General features: G+C 55.2%; 3 protein-coding genes across 3 annotated transcripts; all 3 read left to right on the top strand.

Moving 5' to 3' along the window:
* Positions 1-5,730: 5,730 nt before the first annotated feature.
* On the top strand, positions 5,731-6,663 carry CCMA1212_003138 (Inositol oxygenase 1; the record flags this gene model as incomplete). The annotated part of the gene is made up of 1 exon (XM_073700495.1): positions 5,731-6,663. The coding sequence occupies one exon, from the start codon at positions 5,731-5,733 to the stop codon at positions 6,661-6,663; it is 933 nt and encodes a 310-aa protein (XP_073561235.1).
* A 727-nt stretch (positions 6,664-7,390) lies between these two features.
* Positions 7,391-10,300, top strand: CCMA1212_003137 (Vacuolar protein sorting-associated protein 35; the record flags this gene model as incomplete). Its single annotated transcript, XM_073700494.1, has 4 exons — positions 7,391-7,524; positions 7,637-9,872; positions 9,931-10,077; positions 10,136-10,300. 4 exons carry the CDS (start codon positions 7,391-7,393, stop codon positions 10,298-10,300), a joined length of 2,682 nt encoding a protein of 893 aa, XP_073560922.1.
* A 1,621-nt stretch (positions 10,301-11,921) lies between these two features.
* On the top strand, positions 11,922-14,843 carry CCMA1212_003136 (putative glutamate carboxypeptidase; the record flags this gene model as incomplete). Its single annotated transcript, XM_073700493.1, has 2 exons — positions 11,922-14,589; positions 14,661-14,843. The coding sequence occupies exons 1-2, from the start codon at positions 12,022-12,024 to the stop codon at positions 14,841-14,843; spliced, it is 2,751 nt and encodes a 916-aa protein (XP_073561229.1). The 5' UTR covers positions 11,922-12,021.
* Between the last annotated feature and the right edge of the window lie 339 nt (positions 14,844-15,182).

Raw genomic sequence — 15,182 nt, 5'->3', positions numbered from 1 at the left:
ACCCTCTCGCCGTGGCTCTGCCTATCACCATCACAGCTGACGGAGTACGCCTTGCGGCAAGACCATATTCGCCAAGAGAGCAGTGGCTAGAGCTGACCCATCCACTCGGAGCCGACCAAGGCCCTCGTCGGCTGTGACGTTAAGATCTCTGCTCCATGCTCTTGTCGGCTTGCCTGCATATGCAAAGCCTCTTCCAGGCGCCTGTACTAGTGCCTGATAGGCGGCAGCAGAGCACCAGGTAATATGATGTTTGCATCCTCATTGAGCAAGGGCAACACCGAGCTCGATGTATTGATGCCACGTGAAGTGGTGAGGCTCGAGCTATTGGCAGGTCCACGACTCGGCGCACCACTTATCACTCTGATGCTGGGCATATCATTGTGAGCCACGTCTAACGGTCAAGCAGGTGTTTCTCATGTTTCCCCATTGACGCAACATGGCCATGTGGGGGAGAGACGGGGGTCCCATGCTCCATCTGCCAACACGACCATCAGCGTCAAACTGGAGGTAAGAGATCCGGTTGACTGCGCTGTCGCCCCTGAGGCAAGCAGCTCCTCCTCAAGCTGTACGAAGAAGTCTACATGAGCCAATACCAAATCATGCGCCGGAAACAAGACAACCCCCAGGGTATCCAGTCTCTTATCAATGCCCGAAACTGCGAGTGCTGCCACCAGAGCTACTGCGAGTTCTACATCAACCGGCAAACTTGTCCCCCATTCAGCAACTGGTTTCACGAAGACATGCTTGTTATGGACCACCACTCTGTCCCTTACCAGCTAATTAGTGTCTCTCATCCGGATTCACCGGCTTGTTAGCGGGCGGCAACCGCAGCCTCGGCGTCAAGTCAGTTCTTCGGGTATTAGTGGTGGTGATGGGCCGACAACTCATCCAACACCAGCCACAGGTGCGTGCAGTCATAGGGAGGCCGCGGCATTAATTTCACAGTTTACCCGCCTGGATTCTCCCTCAGAGTAAGGCAGCTATGCCTGACGCTTCACTAAGCGACAACGACAGTGACGATGATGGACCCTGTGCGGCGACGCAGCGAAAGACCCGAGTGGTTGGCGGGGGGCATGGCGGCCAGGGAGTGTGTCTGCACGATTTGGGGTCTTTTGTGCCTCGAGCTGCCACCTCGGCAAACGGAATCCACGACGGCATTGACGCTGTATCGCCCCAGCACACACGTGTTGGCGTGGGATTCCAAAGCGGACCTATGGATCATTGTCTCTGCTGCCTGAGCTGATGCAAGCTGCATCCGCGCAAAACGATCCTCGTCTGTTGTCAGCAAGATGCCAAAAGACCATGGGAATTACAACTTGTCCTGATCCAAAAGGCCACGCCGTGCATCATATCGATGCATGACGACGTACCGAGTTGTATGTGTATCTGTGTAGGTGATTCCAACGTTGGTCGTCGTCTGTTTTGTTTGTCTTTTTCTCGCGCATTAAATTGTTGATGTCGAACGTACTTAATCGCACAAAAAAGTTGACAAGCACGCCCATTTTCGATTACTTCGTCCAAAGAGAGCAAACCAGCTCCCGGGCAAACACGCAAAGACGCCGGGTTGCCCCATCAATTCAATATGGAAACACTCACCGCTGGACTTCGGGTGCTGGAGGGTTTGGTAGGGTAGGACACAGGCATCGCGGCGAGCTTGACATCCACTCTCCATCATGGTAGCGTCACCTTCACTCATCCCAAGGCGCCCCATGTGACGCTCTCAGCAGCACTAAGAGGTAGGACAGGATCGCTGCCGCCCGAGACCGAAAATTTTGTCCAGTCGCACCACAGCAGCCATGACGGTGGTGCCAGTACCCAAGCAGAAGGATGCCCACGAGCTTTGAGGTGCAGACATTGTCATTCTGTATCTTGATGGGCATCGAATGGGCTTCGAGGGATATCGGCCACTCTGGGAGTCAGCGGGACCAAAGTCATGCAACTGATCATGAACCCAGGAATAGCCTACCGAACGAGCTTTTCCGAGTCAAGACCGTTGTGATCCCAAGTCCTGAACATGGGGATACGCCAAGCAGGCAGGACAGTGCCGTGTCTCAATCATGTGAAGGCGTCCTTACGATATGAAGACGGCAGCGTTCAAGCCTTGGGTTCACCAGATTCGCTTCAAGACGCTATCGATGTGCTTTTTCAGAGGATGCCGTGATGCTTGCAGTGGTGCAATTCTGCGCTCACACGTAATGATCCGCAAACTCTGGCAAAAACAATGACCAACATCTGCAAGGCGTGAGAGTGTGATGCCTGCGAATACGACATTTCGTTCGCACCTTTGCCTTTGGGAGCTGCAATACGATGCTGTCAGCCTGCGCTACGCAATCTCCTGTACTTTGTACTGCATGGAAATGCCTATAAGGCCGAGACGATCTCTGTAACTCAAGAGTCATGAGGTGTTCAAGAAGAAGAAGTCCAAACTTTCAGAGACTTCGACCAATATCGATTCCATTCTGAGATACCTCAGGATGCAAACATGTGAAGTTGATTGTGGTTGGAAGAGGGACGATGGACAACAAAAGCATAGAGCCAAGAAACCACTTGCAGGCAGATTTCCAGCACAAAGGATTCGCCCAACGGTGGAAGAAGCCGTTTGACCACGGGGGAGCCAACAGGCGCTCTGCCCTCCTTTGTCGCATCCATGCTTCGCACAGAGAATGGAATCGAGGTTCGAGTCTGTGAGAGGTTGTATCCCGTTGGTGCAATGACCTCTCGGCAATGTTCTGGTCTCTCGAGGGGATAGGACAAGATGTATCGGCATCGAGATCCCGATCGAACCAGGAATACAGACACGGACACGGACACAAAGGGAACCCCAAAGACGAGCGCTGTTTGCCCGCGAGTCATCGTCCTGTGTACCTGACTGGGCCGGTGCCACGCCTCGACGGGTCCAGAAATACCTTGATGGCTAGGTACTCATCTCTGGATCCCGGCTCCTCTGTCCTGCTCATCGCCGCCCGGGTCCTCAGGATGACCGCGCTCCCGTTTAGCGTGCTACTTGTCCGGCTGGTGCCGGCTCGGAACGCGCTCATGCTGCATAGAATCGAGGTCACGGGCGATGAGCCGTCCTTTCTATGGGCACGTCTTTTGCATGGGCGTGTAACACCGCCATGCAACTTGCGCTGAGCTAACAATTATGAGCGCAGCGATGTTGTCAATCTTTCGGAGAGTGTCTGGATGATTTTGTTTGGTTTCTGATCTGGAAATGCGTCGTTTGAGAATGCGTCCAGGGCTGCGGCGTGTTCGCTTCCGAGGGGATTTTCTGGAAGGCTGGTTGGGGGATGGTGCTCTGGCCGAGTATTGGAGTTGACCCAGGGGCTTCAGAGCGCGAGGAGTGATGCGTTTGGTGAGGCGACTACGGGAGAAGTTGAATGATGTTGAGGTTTTGGTGAGGGCGAGGAGCGTTTATGTTGATTTGAGGGGGGGAAGAGGTTGTGATGTGGAGGGGTGTATTGTAGGTGCGAGGAAGGGGGGATTTCTGGGCGAAGGGTGTTGCATCTGAGGGGAGTTCGCATTGTGCGTCGGTGAGAGATCATTGCGACGAATGATGAAAGGGCATTGCTTCACACTGGGATTGTGCTCCTAAAGGCGCCGTTTCATGGGAGGATAACTGGATCACTGATCATTTTCCACCAAATCAAAGACGGAGTTGGTAAAACAGCCGTATATGTTACCGTGCTGTCATATGGGGAGCAGTTGTCTCTTGCTTCTGTACAATATCCCTAGTAACAAGGTTTTCTCTTCTAATGCTTCATGGATCAACGTCTAGTGTGAGTAAGGAAGCCGGTAGATATTCGTTGACTGAGAGCGTGATTTTTGTCTCGAAGAGGTTGCTGAGGAGTGTTGGAGACCAGTTTTGTTAAAGAGTCAAGGCCCTTCAAGACTAAGCCACTCTAAGTCATTACTGTCATCTATAGAGTGAAGAAGGCTTCGGAAGAAGGACTTTGGTGGTTCCTGAGGTGACGAAACGGCATGAACTACCCGGCGAACGAGAAGTGCGACTCAGTCGCTTTAGAACAGTGCGGAAGAGCTCCAGCAGTTGGTGCTCTTCATTGTGCGATATGAATGACTTGCGACAAACTATAGACGCAACGAAACCGAGTGAAAGGACCATTATGCGAACGGGCGTCTTGTTGATCCAAGAGACACTCGCTCTTGGCTTATCACCAGGCTGATATTCATTATCTATCGGTAATAACGAAGTGATAATGACCTGCTCGGCTTGGCATGGCATGCTATCCACTTAGCCGTGCTCGTATTGTAAAAGAAGAACGGATGTTTAAGCCATTTCTTGCCAAAGATGGATGGGGATAGCGTCGGCAAGAGGCATAGGCTCTCTGAGACATTTTACTCTCATCTTTAGCAAGAATCTAGAGGGGGAAAAAAAACTTTGCGCATCTTCAGATTTTCAAGACACCCAGGTATGTTCTCAGATAGCGAGGCAAGCCGACGGTTGCCATATCCGGATCCATCTTGGGACTGTGAACTTTCAGATAAGAAGGAGACCTAGCAGAGAGACCTGTTGAGCAGCTTTTACTTCGGTTCTATCAGTCCGAACATATTTCCATCGTACGAGATAAAAGAAAAGACCTATCTCATCAAATGTTTATCGGGAGTAACGTAGTAGTGAAGTGTGGACTGTCCGATTAGAGCAGGTATCGCAGGCGTCAACTGCAAGCTTCGAGACAATCCAGGGCGACACCGGCGGCGAAGGGTGGATCTTGCAAGTCACCCGACCATATGAGCCACGGTATATATGTCCGATTCCAGCGGACGAAGTAAAGGAGAAGAAAAAGAGCCTCGAACGGGAAGCGGCGGGGAGGGATGATGAGGAGAAGCTGCTTATCGTCAGTCTCGTTCGGAATAGCATAGGGCTCCGTGAGGAGGAGAAGCTGTGGCAATGCATCATGATGTGCATCGTCGGACAGTGTCAGTCCCCTGGTATACCGTATAAGATATAAAATGATGGGCAGTAGGGGGTCCTCATTGGTGAGATCCCACCGGATATAACAAGAAATGCACAGAATATGATGAAAGATGAGCAAGCCAGATCTACCCCGATGCGATGAACAGCTGAGGCTGGCACCACCACAACCCAGGTCCTCTGATCTTCTCCTCCATCTCGGTACATACACCACCGACGACCAATTCTACAGCTTGGTGTCTGCCTGAACGAGCAATGGCGCCCGCCATCCAAGATCCAGATCCAGGTCCGCAGGGGAGAAGAGAAAATCTGGGGAATCTCCTGACTGGGAAAGTCTTCGGCGGCGCTAACCCTTTGAGGTGGTCCCGAATATGGAAACGCCGCCGCCGAGGTGAAGGGGGGACGAGATGCGAGTTCCACCACCAGGGGAAGCTTGACCCATTCGTACAACCGACGAGCAGCACATGGCGATGGCTTTTTTCATATTTTTCTCTTTTTAGGGGCGGAGGAGGGTCTTGAATGACGTAAAAAGGTGAGTTATCGAGAGGAGGGAACGGCGGGCATGGGATGGCGAGATACTTAAGGGCTGCTGTCTCCTCGAGGGCTCTCTTCGTTCAGGAGGTTTACTGGATTGAGAGAATTATACAAGAGACCTCGAGGAGTATCTTCAAGGCATTTACAGCTCCTTAAAAAACCGTCTTTGAAGCACATCTTTTCTCAGTTTACACTCATATCTCACGACCCCTTTCACATACTTGGGCTGATATCCCCCTTCAAGTACACCAGACCTTACATATATAATGGCGCCAACAGCTATTGCTGACCTCGGCGAGACGGTCGCCTACACTACCGGCCAGAAGCTGGAAAGCGTCTCCGACGCCATCGACGATGTAAACTGCATCAAGTACGACTCAGAGTCCAAGTTCGACGCCAGCAAGGACAAGACAAACTTCCGCCAGTACGAGGATGCCTGCGACCGCGTCAAGAACTTTTACAAGGAGCAGCACGAAAAGCAGACCGTGGCTTACAACCTCGCTGCTCGCAACCGCTTCCACAGCGCCTCGCGGGTGCGCCCGGAAATGACCGTCTGGGAGGCCATCGAGAAGCTCAACACGCTGGTTGACGAGTCCGACCCCGACACGTCGCTGTCCCAGATCGAGCACCTGCTCCAGTCCGCCGAGGCCATCCGCCGCGACGGCAAGCCGCGATGGATGCAGGTCACCGGCCTGATCCACGATCTCGGCAAGCTGATGCTCTTCTTCGACGACCTCGGCACCCAGGGCCAGTGGGACGTCGTCGGCGACACGTTCCCCGTCGGCTGCGCCTTTGACAAGCGCATCATCCTCTCCGACACCTTTGCCGGCAACCCGGACACCAGGGACCCCGTGTACTCGACCAAGTACGGCATCTACTCGCCCGGCTGCGGCCTGGACAACATGATGCTCAGCTGGGGCCACGACGAGTACCTCTACCACGTGGTCCGCGACCAGTCGACGCTGCCGGACGAGGCGCTGGCCATGATTCGCTACCACTCCTTTTATCCCTGGCACCGCGAGGGGGCGTACAGGGAGTTTATGTGCGACAAGGACTGGGCGATGATGAAGGCTGTGCAGGCGTTTAACCCGTATGACTTGTACAGCAAGAGTGATGATGTGCCGAGCGTGGAGGAGCTGAAGCCTTATTATATGGAGCTCATTGATGAGTTTTTTCCACAAAAGGTTGTCAAGTGGTGAAAGTTGAGGGTTGGGAGGGATTTTGTATGAGGCGGGCTTTTGTTCTCAAGGATTTGGGTCTTGTTCTACTGTTCTTAGCGATGTTTTGGTATGATGTTTGGGAATAGAAGGCTGCTTCTCGGCCACTTTGAAGGCTACATTATGATCAGAGTTTTGACGAGCCAAGCAAAGACACGTCGAGCGAGTAAGCTTCCGTTGCTCTTGAAGCCCATTGTCGTGATGGGATCTCGTCCTTCGTCTCTACTCCCCCAGAGTCAGTCGTGACCTTGATGTGGGGGTCAAGCTGCGCAACGCCATATCATCGGTCACCTCGAACATGATCATGACAGAGAGATGGCTGTACCGTCGATATGAGCGAACTTAAGTGATGTTAAGAGTCCTGAATGAGTTGGAAGTCCGTTGCTCATGATTCGGTTGACATCTCCTTGTATCCATGCCTCAAATCACGTGGCTGCCCAGGACGGTACAAGCCCCTCGTACCTCTCCCAGAGCTCCCCAACTTGCTGCAGCCTCACAGTATCCATAATTCTCAAGCTGTCGTCACTGGCACAGCCAAGCCACTCTGCGCTGCCCTTTTGCCTTGTCCTCACCAAACCTCCGATCACCACCCGAATACCGGCGCAAATCGCCTCGCCCTGCTCGATCAATGCGCAGCTGAGGGGCTCACCATCCTCTGCCTGACCGTCCCTCCAAAGCTACCCCGCCGCCTGCTGCAAGAGAAGCGACAATGGCCACGCCGGCCCCCCTGGAGGATCAGGCCCGACTGCTGGAGGATGCCCTGGTGGCGGTGCGCCAGCAGACGTCGCTGATGCGGAAATGCCTCGACACGCCGGGGAAGCTCATGGACGCCCTCAAGTGCTGGTACGTGCCCATGCGACGTGGATATGGAGAGCGAAGAGAAGGATGAGAGGGGAATTGGCGGGAGAGATTGTGAGAGACCAGAAGGCTGACGTACTTGATATTCTCGATGCAGCTCGACGCTCGTCTCCGAGCTCCGCACCAGCAGCCTCGGCCCCAAGCAGTACTACGAGCTCTACATGGCCATCTTCGACGCCCTGCGCTTCCTGGCGGTCCATCTTCGAGAAAACCACCCTGTTAATCACCTGGCCGATCTCTACGAACTGGTCCAATATGCGGGAAACATCATCCCCAGGCTCTACCTCATGGTCACTGTGGGAACCGCCTACATGTCCATACCCGACGCGCCGGTCAAGGAGCTGATGAAGGACATGATGGACATGAGCCGCGGCGTCCAGCACCCTATCAGGGGCTTGTTTCTGCGGTACTACATGTCTGGTCAGGCTAGGGACTACCTTCCTACCGGCAGCGGCGATGGCCCTGAGGGCAACCTCAACGACTCCATCAGCTTCATTCTGACCAACTTTGTCGAGATGAACAAGCTGTGGGTCCGTCTACAGCACCAAGGACATTCGCGAGAGAGGGAGCAGAGGATCCGTGAACGAAAAGAGCTCCAGCTTCTCGTGGGAAGCAACATTGTGCGTCTGAGCCAGCTGGTTGATCTCGAGACGTACAAGACGGCCATTCTTGGGCCTCTGCTGGAACAAGTCGTGCAGTGTCGAGACGTCCTGGCCCAGGAGTATCTCCTCGAAGTCATCACCCAGGTGTTCCCCGACGAATTCCACCTACACACGCTGGATCAGTTCCTCGGTGCCGTATCGAGACTCAACCCCCACGTCAATGTCAAGGCCATTGTTAGCGGCCTTATGGACCGCCTATCCGAGTATGCCGAACGCGAAGGCGGGAGGGACAAGGGACCGGATCAGGAAAAGGCCGAAGCCGAAGCCCTTGCCAAATTGCTCGAGAAGGTGAAGCTTCAGAAAGGCACCGAGCCAGAGGTTGCCCTCCCGGCCGCTTCCGAACAGGCTCCTGCAGAGGATGCCAGCGACAACAAGGCCAGCGCCGAGGCTGAACAGCTGCCAGAAGGCGGCGAGCCATCGGCGCCTCCTGAAGCCGCCGAGACGGATGGAGCCGCTGCGGTGGATGCAACGGCGCCGTCCGTCGCCGAAACAGAGACAACGGCTGTCAACGGGCAGCAAGGGCTTGACGCGACAGACGTACCGCTGTATGAAGTCTTCTTTACACAAGTCAAGAACCTTGTCGAAGCGCAGCACCTCCCTATCCAAGACACCATTGCGCTCCTGGTATCGCTCTGTAATCTGGCGCTGAACAACTACCCCGATCGACTGGACTATGTTGACCAGATCTTGGCCTATGCCACCACGAAGACAAAAGAGAATATCAACAACGCAGATCTCCATTCCCCCGCGGCCCAGCAGAGTCTTCTTGCGCTGTTGCAGGCGCCTCTCAACCGCTACGTGTCCATCTTTACCGCCCTATCCCTTCCGACATACGTCCCCCTATTCCAGGCTCAGTCATATCCAACCCGTCGGGCGGTTGCTGGCGGCATCATCCGCGGCCTCTTGAAGGACCAAATCAAGATCTCCAAGACAGACCAGTTGGAGCATGTTCTGGACGTGCTGTCGGTGCTCATTAAGGAGGGAACCCAGGCGCCCCAAGGATACCCCGGAGCAACTCAGCGACGAGCCGTAGAGACGGATGAGACCATGGAGGAGCAAGGGTGGCTGGCGAGAATGGTGCATCTGCTTCAGGCTGAGGACAACGACACCCAGTTCAAGCTGCTTCAGATGACGCGGAAGGCGTTCGCGGAGGGCAACGACCGCATCCGGACAACCACGCCACCGCTGATCACAGCGTCCTTGAAGCTGGCGAGGCAATTCAAGCTGAGGGAGCATTTCGACGACAACTGGGAGACGCAGATCAACGCTCTGTACAAGTTTATCCACTCTGCCATCAGCACGCTGTACACGCGCGTGAACGGCGCGGGGGTGGCTGAGCTGGCCCTGCGTCTGTTCTGCTGGGCAGGGCAAACGGCAGACCTGACAGGGTTCGAGGAGGTGGCATATGAGTTTTACGCCCAGGCCTTTACCGCCTACGAGGAGTCCATCTCAGACTCCAAAGCCCAGTTCCAGGCCGTTTGCGTCATTGCCACCTCTCTTCACCAGACTCGCAACTTTGGCAAGGAGAACTACGACACACTCATCACCAAGTGCGCGCAGCACGGCAGCAAGCTTCTGCGGAAACCAGACCAGTGCCGAGCGGTCTATCTGGCGAGTCACTTGTGGTGGGCGACCCCGAATGCTGTCAATGGGGAGACGGAAGAGACCGAGGTAAGACATGAAGAGAAGAGCAAGAGTAAAGCAGCATGCGCTAATACTTGCTTGACAGCTCTACCGCGACGGCAAGCGGGTGCTCGAGTGCTTACAGCGTGCCCTTCGCGTGGCGGACTCGTGCATGGAGTCGGCCACTTCGATAGAATTGTTTGTCGAGATTCTGGACCGCTACGTCTACTACTATGACCAACAGAACGAATCGGTACGTTGAGCCGAGACCATCGCGTGTGAAGCTATCACTGACCTTTTTACTTTTGCAGGTGACTACGAAATACCTGAACGGACTGATTGAACTAATTCACTCAAACGTGGCGGGCAACCAGCCGGACTCGGCTTCGGTCGAGGCCAGCAAAAAGCACTTTTATCAGACGCTGGAGAATATCAAATCCAGGCAGTATGAGGGGGTTGTGCTGTATCCAAGCTAGAAGATTGGGGTGACTGCTCGATCGATTAGGTTGCTTTGAGGGTTGAAACTTGCGATACAGTCAAGAAGAAAGAGGGAGACAGAAGGTATATATACACATGCTGAGAAGGGAGATGCTCGGCAGTGTTTCGAGTAAAGACGGCACGGGATGAGAGCGCACGAGTAAAGATGCATGATTTCACTGAGACGCAGCCGGAGCAGGAACAGGGCATGACAATTGATGTACTTTAATCGGTTAATATACCTCCACACCTGGAGATGCTTCTCGCAAGTGTAGAGTATCAACAGTAGACACCTTTTTTTTTTGTTCCCCTTTGCATATTTCCTACATCTGCTATCATTGTCTCATGATCTTATATCTCATAGTGTTCCAGATAGTCGCCAATTGCTCACATTGACTCGACTCCGATCGGAGCTGAGAGATGAGCTTCTACTGTAGGTCTCCATCACTCCGACGTACCGCATTTCCCTCTAATTGCTGGTTGAGCACTAGTCGAGCGTGGCTTAGTAGCCTAGCCATGATCCCACTGTATTAACAATCTTGACAGATCAGGTTCGCAGGTTTGGCATCTTGTGCGGAGGTCGTATCGAGGTTGTCAGGCTCTGTAGTATCTCTTGTGGTTTGCTTCCTTATCTCCTTTAGTCAATATTCTCAGCTGGTTCTAGTTGGTGAAATGAAGATGAATTGCCACGTCAACTGGGGTTGAAGTATAAAAAGTCCGCGTGTTGCTGGTTGAATAATAGTGTTAATAATAGCACTTGGCCAAATGAGGTGCAGCTGGGGCGGGTTTTAATGTAACCCGGCATGTTTCGAAGGGTCGGGGAGGCGATTTGCAAATCTATAGGGGGCTTTGATGGAGGATCAGGGACGGTTTGGCGATACATGAAAGGCACAATATCATTTGCAATAAGGTAGTTTACCTTGTGCAAATACATTTCACCATTGTTGCATCTTTCATCTCAAATATCAGCTGCAGTTGTCTCTTAAACTTCAGGTATTATTGAACGTCCAATTACTCCGCATTAGGCTCGTCGTCTCAAAAAGCGGGCAGTGCAATCAATCAAAAGAAGCAGAGCAGCAGAAGACAAAGCGGAGCCCCCGGCCCTTTGCAGCGGTCCTGCAGCATCGTCATCCCTTATCTTTTCGTCGTCAGCAACTTGGAACTTGATCCCAATCCCATTCGCCTCGTTTTTCCTCTCCCGGTTTTCCCTCTTCGCCCTCAAGTTTCCCTCCCCAGCGAAACAGACTGTCGAGAATCGGCTGCGTCTGTCATTCAGCCCGTTCTTTCTTTCTTGTTTCTTTCTGGATAATTATGCGGCGCTGGTGATTCCGGCAGTCTTTTTTTTATCCGACCTCTTTTTGGCCCAGACGTTTCGAAAGTCGGTTCTTGTTTGGTCAACTTCTTGCTTCGCACTTCTTTCGATTCTCACCTCTTCGCTTACCTGCCTGCTTCTACTCTCCCTTTTCTATCTCTTCTCTCTCGCTTTCTCGACATTCGTTTGATTAGTTAGCCCGCTCCGGCTGTGTTTCTCGACGGACAAAAAGGCTCCGACAATCGCCCCCTCGACTCGATCTGAATGGCCGCACCGACATCGCGTGCTCTTCCATACCAGTCATCCCATCTCTAAGACGAAACAATCACCTACGGATGATTGCGCAACCGTGCTTGCACACGGCGATACCCTTGTTTTCTCCTTCCGCCCTCTCACGTCCAGCCCACCATGCCTTCGGAAAAGGTGCCGTTTTACGACCCGGTGCCGCCGACGTACGATGAGGCATTGGCCGGCAGCAGCCGCGGCTGGACGCCCTCGCACACCCGAGACGCCATCGACGAGCGCAACGCGACCGAGACGGAATCGCGATCACTGCTGCCCCGAGCCGGCGACAGCAGCGCCCATGGCCAGGGCTCCAGCAGAAGGCCCGACGGCTACCGGGCGCCGACGGTCGAAACGGACGACGAGGACGGCCTGTGGGACAGCGACAGCGATGCCGACGAGACGAACCAGGTGCGCCGCGAGATGGAGGAGCTGGAGATTGAGGAGCCCAGCCGCTCGGCCGGGTCAATATGGGGGAAGAGGATAGGCTTCAACCTGTCGCTGCCGGCGTGGAAGTGGTCGTGGCGGCCCAGGCTGCCGCGGATCCGAATCCGGCTGCCGTCGCGGCCGTCCGCAGCGCCGGCGGACCGGGACAGGGAGAGCGCGGCGGCCGCTGAGGAGGCTGCTGCGGACCGGGAGGACCTCGACAACGTGCGGTCGTGGATGCGCGACTTTGCCTTGCCCAAGGTCAACAGCATGATGGTGATTGTCACCGTGGCGCGGCTGCTGGCGCTCGCCATCGTCATCGGCTTCATGTACTTCCTCTTCGCCAGCGGCATGCTGACGGGGCTGACCAACGGCGTCAACAACGGCGGCATGCGCTTCGACCCGGAGGACCTGCGCGTCCACCTGCAGAAGAGCGTGGATCCCCGGAGGATGCGCGCCGCCGTCAAGATCTTCTCGAGCTACGCCCACATTGCCGGCACCGAGGGCGACTACGCGACGGCGCTCGACGTCGAGTCCATGTTCAACAAGGCCGGCCTGGACATTGTCGAGATGGACGACTACTACGTCTACCTCAACTACCCCCGCGAGAACGGCCGGACCGTGCAGATCCTGGACGAGAGCGGCGAGTACGCCGTCTGGACGGCCGCGCTGGAGGAGGTTGAGCGCGGCGGCGAGACGGCCGGGAGGCAGACTCCCGTTTTCCACGGACACTCCAAGTCTGGCGACGTCCGGGGCCCGCTGATTTACGCCAACTACGGATCCAGGGAAGATTACCAGAGGATCAAGGACATGGGCATCAACGCCACCGGGGCGATTGCCCTGGTCCGATACTACGGCACGCAGACGGACCGCGCGCTCAAGGTCAAGGGAGCGGAGCTGGCGGGCTTTGCGGGATGCATCATCTACAGCGACCCCATGGACGACGGCTTCCTCAAGGGCGACGTCGCCCCCAACGGGCGGTACATGCCCGAGGACGGCGTCCAGCGAGGCTCCGTCAGCCTGATGAGCTGGGTGGTGGGCGATGTGCTGACGCCGGGATGGGAGAGCAAGAAGGAGGTGCCGCGCCTCAAGGTCAACGAAACCCCCGGCTTGGTCCAGATCCCCAGTCTTCCACTCTCGTGGAGAGACGCACAAGTCCTGCTCAAGAACCTTGATGGCTTTGGGGAAATGGCGCCGGTCGAATGGCGGGGTGGCGTGCCCGAGGTGGGCGAGTGGTGGACTGGCAACTCGTCTTCGCCGGTCGTTCGTCTGCAGAACGAGCAGGACGAGAACGAGAAGCAGCCCATCTGGAACGTGTACGGCAAGATTATAGGCATGGAGCAGTCCGCCAAGTCCATCATTCTGGGCAACCATCGGGATGCCTGGGCGTTTGGCGCGACGGATCCGCACACGGGCACGGCCATTATGATTGAGCTGGCCCGCATCTTTGGCGACTTGGTGGATCGCGGCTGGAGGCCCCTGCGGTCGATTGAGTTTATGTCGTGGGACGCCGAGGAGTACAACCTCATTGGGTCGACCGAGTTTGTCGAGAAGAACCTGGATTCCCTGCGCGAGAACGCATTCGCCTACATTAACCTGGACACGGTCGTCTCTGGCGGCGACTTTCGAGCTGCCGGTTCGCCGCCCCTGCGGAAGAGCCTGTTCCACGCCCTGGAACGGGTTGTCGACCCGAACTTTAACACCACGCTCAAGGATCTCTGGGACCGTCGCGGTGGCAAGCTCGAGGGTCTGGGAGCGGGCAGCGACTACGTCGCTTTTCAGGACATTGCCGGGACGAGCTCGCTGGATCTCGAGTTCACGGGCGAGCCGTTCCCCTACCACTCCAGCTACGACAACTTTGAGCTGATGGAGCAGGTCATTGACCCCGGCTTCACGTATCACGGGCTGCTGGCGCAGGTCGTCGGCCTCATCATCCTCGATCTGGCGGACCGGCCGATTCTGCCCTTTGACATGGTCAACTACGGGCGCAGCCTCGAGGCGTGGGTCCAGGAGCTGGAGGCGTGGGCGAAGAAGGAGGCGGACAAGAAGAAGCACAAGGACGTGCTCAAGTTTGAGGAGCTCAAGGACGCGGCGGCGACGGTCTCTGTCAAGGCGCAGCAGTTTTCCAAGTGGGAGATGGAGTGGGACCGGATGGTGATTCGCAGCGGCGGGTGGGAGACGAAGGAGCTGGGGACGGCGAGGATCGAGTACAATGACAAGATGGCCGCTTTTGAGACGGCCCTGTTGGATCTGGAGCTTGGCGGCGGCGTAAGTTGCTCTTTGACGATGGGTGTGTTTCTTCGTGTGAAGGGGTGGTTACTGATGGTTTGAACTTGCAGATTCCCAACCGGACCCAGTTCAAGCACGTCGTTTTCGGGCCGCAGCTGTGGTCGGGCTACGACGAGGCGTTTTTCCCAGCCGTCCGCGATCTCGTCGACGCAGGGGCGTGGGACGATGCCAACAAGTATATCGCCAAGACGGCGGCCCTCATGAAGAAGGCGGCGGCTATTCTGGAGCTCTAACGAAACCCATCTTCATCTTCGTTCCAGCCCTCAATTTTTTTTTTTTTTATGTCCTACCACTTATGTTTCCTCATATCGTATTTCGCATTACCCACGCACATGTATATCCGATACCTACTTGCCACAGCCAAAAGGTACATAATCCCTTTTCCTTTTTTCGCGACGAGAGACCGCGATGGAGTCAAATAAAGAGAAGGGGGGGGGGGGGGGGGAGGGCTTGCTAGAAGACGATAGGTGTGTCATCTCGGGGGAGGGTATTCTGCTTTGTTTTGGTAACTTTTTTCACGTCCGCCTGCGACTGCTCCACCAGCGCCTGTTTTCCTATTTTCTGTTTTGTCA

Source organism: Trichoderma ghanense (genome assembly GCF_004382785.1).
Source record: "Trichoderma ghanense strain CCMA-1212 chromosome Unknown scaffold_2, whole genome shotgun sequence".
Classification (NCBI taxonomy): Eukaryota; Fungi; Ascomycota; class Sordariomycetes; order Hypocreales; family Hypocreaceae; genus Trichoderma; species Trichoderma ghanense.
The sequence above is the reverse complement of the archived record's forward strand: the minus strand, read 5'-3'. Positions and strand labels throughout refer to the sequence as shown.